General features: G+C 45.5%; 1 protein-coding gene across 1 annotated transcript in view; it reads right to left on the reverse strand.

Annotated features, from left to right (window-relative positions):
* The window catches only part of Tango6 (transport and golgi organization 6 homolog), a 158,177-nt gene continuing 146,006 nt past the window's right edge, over positions 1-12,171 (reverse strand). The window contains exon 18 of the mRNA XM_040736604.1: positions 1-686. Within this exon, the coding sequence (XP_040592538.1) occupies positions 510-686 (177 nt within the window). The 3' untranslated portion in view covers positions 1-509. The remainder of the gene's footprint in view (positions 687-12,171) is intronic.

Below are 12,171 nucleotides of genomic sequence, written 5' to 3' on the forward strand. Positions count from 1 at the left end.
TGATGATCCCAACCAAGGTAATTTTATTCCTCTTTGTACTCTTAAGCAATGGTTTCTTTGCCGTCCCACAGCTGCACACCCAGATGACTCTTTAGCAGTCAAACATGACAGCTCTGCCTGTTCCTCATTATCACAAGCAGAGTCATCTCCCCATGAAAGAACATCAAGATAGGACCTGTGCAGGCAGCCTCTACAGCTGCAAGAAAAGGTCCACAGTCATGCACATCTTCTCTAAATAGCACAGGACAATGAGAATGTGCAGACTAGATGGAATTCATCCTTTTCTTTCTAACCGCACATGCTTTGGGCCAGATGGGCAGGGTGACTAAATGGATGCTCTAGAAAGGTGGTCCTGAACACCAAGTGCCCAGCACCACACAGCTAGCTACCTTAAGGTCTGCCATATTGCAAGACCAGGGAGGCAGTGGAGCCACCTGCTGGTAGGTGCATGGCCACTGCTTTAGCTGCTTGGTCCCTCCCTGCCTTCTTCCGTGTCCTGTGAACCAGGTCTATGGCAGCACCACGATCTTCTTCTCCAACTTCTGGGGAGGGAACAGGAAATTCCTCATGATCTCGTCCAGCTCTTCCAGGGCCAGCTGGGCATGTAGCTTGGCCACATCATCAGGTTCCAAACGCACTACATGCTTCAGCAGGTGATAGAGATCCTTGAGGACATCGCTCAGCACCTGGATAGAGAGACGGGTCATGAGCACATCTGCTGGGAAGCAATATCAGGCTTCCTTGTGAAGGTAGTGCAGGGCCTTTCAACCTGGAGAAGGGAGAGCTGGCTGTGACCCTTGTCTCACAGAGGATCCCTTTGTGTTTCTTATCCGCAACACTTCACTATAGATTTTTAAACTGCTCCTCAGTATTTCTAGGCCCTAGCACAGCTCCTGGGTTCTCCAGTCAAAGGGTAGTAGAGGCCTCAGGACAAAGACAGGCAAGGCTGCCCGGTACAGGTGCTTCTAGAGTGGCTGGCTGCCTGCACTTTTCTCAGGGCCTCTGTGTGAGTACAGACACACATAGAAGTTACTTCTCTCCTTCTACTATGTGAATCCTGAGGGCAGACTGAAGTCAGAAGACTTGGTGGCAAGTGTCTTTAACTACTGAATCATCTCCCCATCCCCTTGGTGAAAAGAGCCTTTACCCACTGAACCATCAATCTCCCTGTCCCTTGCTTTTGTTTTTCTGGGATGGACTGGCCTCAAACTTGAGGTCTCTAGGCCTCATTCTTCTGAGGGTTACCGGCATGCTTGGTTCTAGTTTAGAATTTTTAGGACTTGGCATGGTGGTGCACACCTTTAATCTCAGCACTTAGTAGACAGATCCCTGTGAGTCTGAGGTGTTGCATTATATGTCTTGGACTTGCTAAGGGAAGTTAGAATCCCTCTACCTTGTGAGGTTCTTGGTCAGCATAGGTACTGGGAAGAAATGGGGCAAGGCAGGGAACAGGGTCCCCCTAAAAGCCCTGGGTCCCTCATTCTCACATCCAATCTCCCTCTGGCTCTGTGGATTTTTTTCCTAAGCAGAGCTGATCCATATCTTTGCACATGCTGTCCTCTTATGCTGGGAGGCTACTTCCCTTCCTTTCTATCCTACACCCCCCCGCCAGATACCACTTCCAAGGGCTTTTCTCTTGAATGCTTACCAAGCTAAGGCTAACTATCCCTTGAATTCTGTTTGTAATCTTGCTTACAATTATAATTTAAATATTTGTTGTGATATTGTTTTCTCATTCATGTTGGGGATTGATATCATATAATTGAGAAATGTTTTCCTCGTTAGATCACAAATACTACTGATGCCAAGGCCATCTCTTGTCTTCTTCCTCTGGTGTGGTCCCGTACTTCATAAGATGAGTGGCATCTGGCAGATGCTGAAATACATTCACGAGGGAATGAACGCACACAGGCCACTCCTTAATTCTAAGAACACCAACCGAGATGCCACACAGCCAGTCTAGTCCCCAAGGCTTATGCTGCCTGCTTTAATAACCTACTTTGGTAATGTTAAAATTACTAATATTTTTCCCCCAGACTGTTTCTCTAACTTTGGAGCCTGTCCTGGAACTCACTCTGTAGAACAGGCTGGCCTGGAACTCTCAGAGATACACCTGCCTTTGTCTCCTGAGTGCTGGGATTAAAGGCGTGCACCACTACCATCACCACCACCACCACCACCCCCAGCTATTACTAATATTTTTTAGACACTTTTTAAGGTATTTTTTTAGATTTATTTATTATGTATACAGTGGTCTATCTGCCTGTATCCCTGCATGACAGAAGAGGGCACCAGATCTCATTATAGATGGTTATGAGCCACCATGTGGTTTCTGGGAATTGAACTCAGGACCTCTGGAAGAGCAGTCAGTACTCTTAACCGCTGAGCCATCTCTCCAGCCTCTATTACTAATATTTTTTACTGGATTTATTACTTGAAGATGACATCCAGTGAGACAGTGGTGCAGGAATGTGAGCAGAGGAGATGCATGCTGTGTCTTGAAAGTGCATTTTTGATTGTGGTCCTTATGCCCATGAACACAACACTGATAGACTTGCAGTGAATGGGATCAGCAATCCCAGAAGCAAGAAGCAGGCCACTGTGTCTGTTACTCTTACAGCCTGGAGAGTTCCAGCTTTCCATTCTAATTAGAACCTGTTCCTACCACACAGAGAAGGTCATGGCTTTCTAAGAAAGACAAATGGTCAGGGACCCTATGTAATATCCTTTCTTACATACTCATTTTTTTGTCTTAGTCGAACATTCACACTAAAACCAATGACACAGAAGGAAGCAGGACAACCTGTCATCCTTGCTCCTTCTTGCCAGCCTTTTGGAGGCACACAGTGCTGATAGCAGGTGCAGGAATCAAGGAGGGAAATGGTTGTGCTTACTTGTGCAGTTCCTTCCATCTCTCAATGATGGAAATGCATATGCATGTGCAAGCTGTGGGATACACACGGTGTAATTTTGGTGGTTCTCTGTATGAGTTAAACACTCATCTGTGCATTTAAGATTGACACTGCAGAGTCAAGATAAGCTGTGAAAAGCATGCAATTATTTCACATTTCAGTTTTTCTTCTCCTTAGAGTAACCTCAATAGCAATCAGAAAATACCAGGGCAAGTAAAGTGAGATTCTGGAAGAGAAAGGGGAACCAACTGTATTCTACTATTATTAATGGTACTTCTGCCCTCTTTTTAAAAATGCTTTTAAAGATAATTTATTTGGGGCTGGAGAGATGGTTCAGTGGTTAGGAGCACTGGCTGTTCTTCCAGAGGTCCTAAGTTCAATTCCCAGCACCCACATGGTGACTCATAACCATCTATAATGGGATTTGATGCCTTCTTCTGGCTTAAAGGTATACATGCAGATAGGGTACTCACTCATAAACATAATATGATGTATTTAAATTATGTGTATGAATGCTTTACTTAGATGGATGTTTGTGTATCATGTGCATCCTGGAAGTGGAATTATGGACAGTTGTGAGCTGCCATATGGGTACTAAAAATTGAACCCAAGTCCTCTGCAAAGACACCAAGTGTCAACTGCTAAGCCATCTCTCTACCCTTTTCCCCTTCTTTTAACTGGGGCCTTGTGTTTTGACTTTGTGTGGGGACACACGTTTTATATGGTCAGTCCTTTCTAAGTGTTGACACATTAAGTTCTGAGCTCCATGAGCCAAGCTCACCAGGATGCTGTGAGGCATGTCCTGGATTTTCTCACGGAGCGTGTGACACACACACCGGGAATAAGGCAGGCATTCAACCCTAATGAAGTACTATCCACACTTTCCTAACCTGCTTCTTCTTTCCTGGTAGAGTGAAAATGAGATGATTCCAGAAAGAGGACGACTCTGCATGGCCTCTGCCTCACAGTTACTCACTCTTCAATAATCATTATGAAGGACCTGCACGGTACCCAGGCAGTATACTGGTACTAACTTGAGGAATAACCCACGAACCCATCCCTCTGGCCGCCAGAGTCCAGTGGAAAGGCATGCAGGCACACACCACAGACAGGGGTCTCTAATGTGCTTGACTATCTGGGACAAAGGAAATGATGTGCCTTTGGAGGTGGGTAGGAGAAGAGGAACAATACCCTGCTGGCGAAAGGGGCTTCACTGAGGCACTCACTGGGCGGAACCAAGGAATAGCTTTGGGATGCATTAGCAAGTCCTCTTTTGTCTAGCCATCCGATATAAGGTAGTCTTAAAGCAAAAGTAGTTTAAAAATTATATTTGTATTTATTATAAGTTATATTTATTTAGTATGTGTAAATGTATGTGAATGTACATGTGCCATGACTCACACGTGTGAGAGTCGGAGTCATTTCTCTCCTTATACCATGCAGATCCCAGGGACTGAGCTCGGGTCATCAGGCTTTGCAGCCAGTGCCTGTACCCACCGAACCATCTTGCTGTCCCTGGCTCCCAGCTCTCTCTGTAGCCAAGGATGACTTTGAACTCTTCTGCTGCCTTCTCCCAGAGGCTGATAGTACAGGCGTGTGCCATCTTGTCAGTTTTCAGCAGTGCAGGGACTGAACCCAGAGCTAGGCAAGTGCTTGCTACCTGAGCTACACTGAAAGCTCTAAGAGATTTCTTTCTCCTACAGTCACCTACCACTCAAAGAAAGGCAGCTTTGCTTCTTTAAAGGGGAATTCTGAGGCATTCTGCTCTTCCTGGGGTGTGGGTAGGAATTTCCCCCAGGCACCGCTATGTCTTTAAATAACAGAACTGCTTGTGCAAACACACTGTATCCTTTTGGGGCACTGAGCTCCTGTTATCAGGCTCCGGACTTGTTTTTATGTAAGTGAGTGTTAGGCAAAGCCTTCTTCTTAATTAATGGGTGCCCCTTAGCAACCCACCTCCTGCAACTTCCCTCCAATTCCACATATCACAGGACTTCCTCTGGACTCCCCAAGGATCAAAGCTTCCTGCCAGTCAAGGATTGTCACCAAATCCTAAGGATCAGGGACTGAATACAAGGAGAGTTCAAAGGTAAAGTTATTCACAGAAGCCTCTAAGGTGGGCAGGATACAAGCAATCCTACAGAGGAACCCTTTCATTAAGACTTTAGCACACACCTGCCATCTACACTTGTACACACACACACACACACACACACACACGCACACACACACACACACACACACGAGGGGTGCAGGTGCGTGTGCGTGGGGAGGAATCCGCTTCCTCTCATTCAGGACTCAGCAGCAGGTGGCCGGCCAACAGGAGCATTTTACTTTTGGAGCAGCTCTTTGTGGTTTTGGAGGAGTTTATTTTTTGGTGTTGGAGATCTCACACAGGCATTGTGCCTAATGCTAAACAAGTCCTCTCCCCATGAGTTGCACATACCCCCATCCCCACCCCAGTCCCATCCCAACCTCTAGGTCAGGGATAACAGACTCCTTGGGTGAAAACTCTTGCAAGGGGGGACTGTACCACACATCCATTTTCCTACCCCTCCTGTAGTCCACTTTTGGGGTTTCAGTGACAAGGGCAGTGTTTGGGGTTAGTGTGGTGGAGAAGTGAGCAGAGGAGGCTTACTAAAGCGAACAGTGTCAGCAGAACTGCCTTGGGAACACAGGTGCACCTTCGAATGGAAAAAGGAGGAAAAACAGCCAGACTCTTTCCAGAAGCTCAGGACATTCCTGCAAAGCTGTGTCTTTGAGTTAAGATCAAAAGAAGAAATAAATGACAGGTATTCTTCTTTTTAGACTTTAAATGTTATTTATTTGGAAACTACAGGAAAGAAAAAAAAACATCTCTAGTCAGACTACCTTTCTAACACAAGATGCCTTAGTTAAGTGCTCAGTAGTGAGCAGAGACAGAAAGACATGTATTCGCACAAAGGTGCACACACACATGCACACATACATTTTTGTTTCATTTTGTTTTTTGAGACAGGGTCTCACTATGTAGTCCCAGCAGCCTAGAACTTGCTATGTAGGCAGGGATGGCCTTGAGCTCTTTGAGATGTGTTTGCCTCTGCCTCCTGGTGTTAGGGTTAAAGGTATATGCCAGCAAGATTCATATAAACATACAATTTGTAAATATATGACTTACTTTATTTGTACGGGTATCTGTATCTGTATGGGTATGTCTGTGCACCACATGTGGGCAGTACTCTCCGAAGCTAGACTCTCTGGAACTGGAGTTTAACTATGAGCTGCCGTGTAGTTTGGAAATTGAACTTGGGTCTTCTGGAAGGGGAGCCAGTGCTCTTGACCCCTGAGCCATCTCTTCAGCCCTCACATAAGGGACACGAATGGGAGCAGACAGACAGAATGTCCGTTTTCATCATGTGCAGTGGGTGCAATGCCATGTGGAAGTAGAGTAGAGCTATTGAGGGGTGAGGGTCAGAGGAGAGATGGGGAAGGCAGCAGGGGAGAATAAGGAGGATCATACAGGCTGGGGAGTTGGCTGGAGAGTGATTGGGAGCACCACAGCTCTTGCAGAGGACCAGTCTCGATTCCCAGGACCCACCTGGTGGCTCACAACCATCTCTAACTCCAGGTCTGGGAAATACAACTCTCTTTTCTGTGGTTCACAGATATACATACAATGAAACATTCACACACAGTGAGCTTGAGGCCTATCTGGGTGACATCAGACACTTTCTAAAAACCAAACAAAAAGAAAAGATAACTTTTCTTTTGTGTGTATGTATGTTCCTGCGTGTACATATACATGTGGAGGTCAGAGGACACCTTGTATATCATTCATCAGGAGTTGCTTGCCTTTTTTTGCAGACAGAGCTTGGTCAGTGAGCTCCAAGGATTTGCCTGTCTCCATGTTCACAATTCAGGTATTACAATCACACACCACTATACCCGGCTTTTCTAGTAGGGGTTCTGGTAGTTGAACTCAGGTATTTAGCTACTGGGCTATCTTCCTCTGCCCCTCTTTCAGACAGGGTTTCTCTGTGTAACAGTCCTGGCTGTTCTGAAACTCGCTCTGTAGACCAGGTTGGCCTTGAACTCACAGATAATCTGCTTGCCTCTGCCTCCTGAGTGCTGGGATTAAAGGTGTACGCTACCACTGCCTGCCTGTCTTCCTTCCTTCTTTCCTTCCTTCCTTCCTTCCTTCATTCCTTCCTACCTTTGGGTTTTCTGAGACAGAGTTTCTCTGTGTAGCTTTGAAGCCTGTCCTAGAATTTACTTTGTAGACCAAACTTCCTCTAACTCAGAGATCCACCTGCCTCTGCCTCTGCTTCCCTTCCAGAGTGCTGGGATTAAAGGCATGGGCCACCACCACCCGGCACTATTTTTTTGTGTAAGTGTTTTGACTACATGTGTGTCTGTGCACCATATGTATTCCTGGTGCCTATGAAGGCCAGGAGAGGGCATTGGATCTTCTGGAACCCCTCCCCTCAACTTTAAGATTTATTTTTATTTGTATATATGTGTGTCATGTGTGTGTGCTTACCTGTGAAGGCCAGAAGAGAATATTGTATCTGCTGGAGTGAGAGCATTTGTGACCTCACCAACATGGGTGTGGAAACTGAACTCAGGACCTCTGGAAGAGCAGTAAGAGCTCTTACTTAACAGATTAGCCATTTCTTTAGCCCAAGAAAACTATCTTAAAAATTATTTTAATAGATAAGAATTAATTTTAAGGTGATTTTAACAATAGAACTGAGGTGAACAAATAAGCTGTTCTTTAGTTATTAGTAGGATCAAGAAAACACAACAGAGTCTGGCAGTGCTGGTGCACACCTTTAATTTTAGCACTTGGGAGGCAGAGGCAGATGGATCTCTGTGAGTTTGAGGCCAGCCTGGTCTACAGAGTAAGTTCCATGATAGCCAGGGCTGTTACAGAGAGACCCAGTCTTGAAAAACAAAACAAGCCGGGCGATGGTGGTACACGCCTTTAATCCCAGCACTTGGGAAGCAGAGGCAGGCGGATCTCTGTGAGTTCGAGGCCGGGCTGGACCGACAGCCTCCAAAACAATACAGAGAAACCCTATCTCGTAAAAACCAAAATAAAAAAAAATAAAAACAAAACAAACAAATAAACCATCAAAAAAGGAAAGAAAAGACAACAGGGGTTGGGGATACAGCTCAGTACCCTAGTACTACCCAAAACCAGGTACACTGATGCACACCTATAATCTCAGCACTTGAGGGAGAGTAGAGATAGGAGGGTTATCCTTAGCTATAGAGCAAGTTTGGGCTAACCTCAGATATATATGGCCCTGTCTCAAACAAACAAAATGACATTAAACGGCCATAAACAAGACATTTACAGAAACAAGAACTCAGGAAGGAGTAACTGGAGTTATGGGTGGCTGTGAGCCTCCATGCTAGTGCTGGGAAACCAACCCAGGTCCTCTGTAAGAACAGTAGGTGTTGTTCTTAAGTACTGGGCCATCTCATTAGTACATACACACACACACACACACACACGCACGCACGCACACACACACACAATTTTTTATTTTATTATTTTATGTGTATGAATGCTTTTGCCTGCATGTATGAATATGGACTATGTGTGTGCCTAGTGCCCACAGAGGTCAGAAGAGGGTATTAGATCCCCTGGGACTGGAGTTACAGATGGTTGTGAGCTGCCATGTGGGTTCTGAGACTCAAACCTAGGTCCTCTGCAAGAACAACGTGTGCTCTTAGCCACTGAGCCAGCTCTCTAGGCCTCTAAAAAACTGTTAAAAAGGAGTAGTGGTGATGAGATAGCTCAGCAAGGAAAGCCACTTATTGCCGAGCCTGGAAACCTGATTCTGACCCCTGGGACTCATATGGTGGAGGGAGAGAAACAATTTCCATAAATTGTCCTCTAACCTCCACATGGGAGCCATAGCTTCCTACACTAAATAAGTAATAAAGAATCATAATAAAAGGAGAGCCACTAATACCATCTCCAATTGTCCCAGAGCCCCATAGCTAGTAATGGACAGAGCAGACACTGGCACTGACGCTGGAGATTCGAATGACTCTACTAATCACTTGGCATTACATTTCCAGTGGTTATCCTTTTATTACTACAGCAAGTGTACAGAAAGCACATCCACTGCTTCACTCACACATCTGGCTAGGCTCCAGCTGAAAGAATGTATGTGAGACTATTTTGCTGTCCTAAGCAAGATAATATAAAGAAAGTATTCTTATTACCACCGCATGGAGAAAGTCTGGCTTGCCATGGGGCTAAGGAAACGAGGGCAAAGACACAGCTCCGAAGACAGCAGATGCCTCAAATATGAGCAGGCAGAAAAGGAAAGGAGTGTTAGGGTGAGTAAGCTGGACAATCAGGCTTATTTCTTGTTTACTTTTTGCAACTAAAGAATACTTACTTATTTCCCACAAAGGCATTATTTGGAGAATTAACTAAATGGTTTGTTTCATCACTTACCACACCTTGAAGTATGTTTTATGTGTGCTACACGTACACATTCATTTTTTAATATTTATTTATTTGGCATGCATTATGCAAGTGGGTGTGCATATGCCATAGTAGAGGTTCTCTCTTTCTATCATATAGGATCCAGGGATGAACTCACAATATGTCAGGCTTAGTGGCAAGTGCTTGTATGTGCCTTTATCCTTTGAGCTGTCTTAACACTCCCTTATTTTCTTTTTAATTATATGTGTGTAAGTATGTACATGATAGTTAGATGCTTGCTGCCAAAGCCAGAGGTCTCAGATCCCTTGGAGCTAAATTTACAGGCAGCTGTGAGCTGTCCAACGTGGGTGCTGGGAATTTAACTTGGGTCTTCTGCATGAGTAGTATGTGCTCTTAACTATTGAGCCATCTCTTTCTCCAGACCCTAAATTCTATTTATTAATAATTATTATTATTGCTGGGCGGTGGTGGCGCACGCCTTTAATCCCAGCACTCGGGAGGCAGAGGCAGGCGGATCTCTGTGAGTTCGAGGCTGGGCTGGACCGATAGCCTCCAAAACAATACAGAGAAACCCTGTCTCGAAAAACCAAAAAAAAAAAATAATTATTATTATTATTGAGCTGGGTGTTGGTGGCACATGCCTTTAATCCCAGCACTTGGGAGGCAGAGGCAGGTGGATCTCTGTGAGTTTGAAGCCAGCTTGGTCTACAGAGCAAGTTCCAGGACAGCCAGGGCTACACATCTCAAAAAAACAAACAACACAAAACAAAAGCACAAAAATTGAAGGACTGCAAATAATATTAACTCACAAAGAACAACTTCTGTCTAAAACATCATTAAAATGTTTAAAAAGAAAGAAAAGAAACAGAGACAAGGAGGTTTAGATAGAAAAGAGCTTTATATTTCATCTAATATGTTCAATTTCCACTCAAGTGTAAGAAACGACATGGGCTCACTGTAAGATAGGACAGCTCCAGCAAGTTGTGCACTTTAGAAACAAAACTTTGGTGCATGCAGTCTTGGGTCCAGTGTGGGTCAGGGGGTGGTGGCGTGTGTCACAATGCAACATCTGACAATGCTGCTGCGCAGAACTGAGGCACTGGGGGAATTGTGCTGGGTCAGCAGAAAGAACTGGACTCCAAGCCTGCAAGGCAGATAGCTGTTCCATAATAGGAAAGGGAGAGTTGGGGAAACCAAATGGAGACAGCTGCCTGGCCCAGACACTTCACTGATAAAATCTGAAGCTTCACTTCCATAGGTCTAAGAAAAAGAAATCAGGGCGGACTTACACAGTAAGACCAGGCTTTTGAGACACTGCACTGAGAATGCAGGGAAGTCAGCAAAGAAGGCAGGATTACTGACATCTAAGGGATTCTATCCATGCCTGATGGATAGAGACCAGAGACTCCCTAAAGCCCAGGCTGCCACTATTAACTGGAGGTTACTGAGCCTTTCAGCAAGCATTTATTTTCAAAGTATTTTGGTTAGACCTAGAGATAATGGCACCCTGACTCCTCCTGGATTAGACTTCACTGTGGAAAAGAATCCCAAGTGTGAATTGCAGATGGATGGAGGAGGACAGGAATATTGCACATGATTTTCTCTGAAGAACAAAAGGGTAACCTAATTGGTCATGTGACAAAAATGCTCCAGGGACACAGACAGGTGAGGCAGTGCAGGGACATAGAGCAATGCAGCAGCTGGCGGTAAGCCCTGGTAAGAAAGATGGCTTAGGGGTCTTAAACAAAAGGCAGGCAGAAAGACTTCCCCAGGTCTAATGTGTGTGCTTCTAGGCTAGCTCTTGCTAAGGCATCCCACCCAAGGCTTTGGGGGTCACAGGCCATGTAGCCCACTGTGGCGGGGACAAGAGCAGCAGCTGTCACAGCAGTGGGAACAGCGGTGGCAGCATCTTTCAGAATGTCTTTAAATAGCAACACGAGGAAGGCAGCAGCTTCCCTGCACCTCCACAGGCACCAAAATAGAACAAAGGCAGCAGGGAAAATGGCCAGAGCCTGTGCAAAGGCGGCAGGCTGCGGCTGCTTCTGTGGGAGAGACTGGCGGCATCTGAGAGCCATGGCAAACTCACCCTTCAAAGGGCACTCAACTGCCACATCTGGAGACAGGCTTTATTGTTTCCAACCCCCGGGATCACTATGCAGACACCTGCCAAGGGTGGAGGTCCTGTTTCCTTCCTTTGCCAAAAGCATTCTGCATGGGACTAGACAGCCACTGGATAGAACATGGGTCACCGCTGCCATTTAAGGTGTTTCTACATTAGTCACTGGGCTTTCCACACGTTTTATCTTGAATCCCGTGATTCCAGTATACAAAACTGGGATTGGGGTTTAGGGACGTTTAGAGATTTAAAGTTCAAACCTGTATCTGCCGGGTCTGGCTTCACAATCCTTGCCTTTAAATGTGTGTATTACTAGGAAATCTGATATGTAGGGAGGAGTTGGTACCTCCCCTGGACTACCTAACCTGCGTATTTGGATAGTACGTGGCTAGCAGGATGCAGGGGAGCTGATGGGCTAATGACTCATTCCAGGGTAGGAAGTGCCAGTTTGCTTTTGGAAACCCTGAATCATCACAACCTTAGCTTGGTCACACAGCCTCTGCCTTGGAATTGGACAGGCCTTTCTAGGTTGAGAAGGTGCTGGTTGCAATCCTTAGAGCATCTTCTTAGTGGGGTTCAGTGCTGAGATGATTCAGGAAGAAAACACTGTAGTTTGATGAAAGGCCAAAAAGAAAAAGAGACACAGACACACCCATTTGAGGACAGAGTCTGTACTCTTCACTAGTACAGATACC

Source organism: Mesocricetus auratus, unplaced genomic scaffold, assembly GCF_017639785.1.
Source record: "Mesocricetus auratus isolate SY011 unplaced genomic scaffold, BCM_Maur_2.0 Super-Scaffold_100062, whole genome shotgun sequence".
NCBI lineage: Eukaryota > Metazoa > Chordata > Mammalia > Rodentia > Cricetidae > Mesocricetus > Mesocricetus auratus.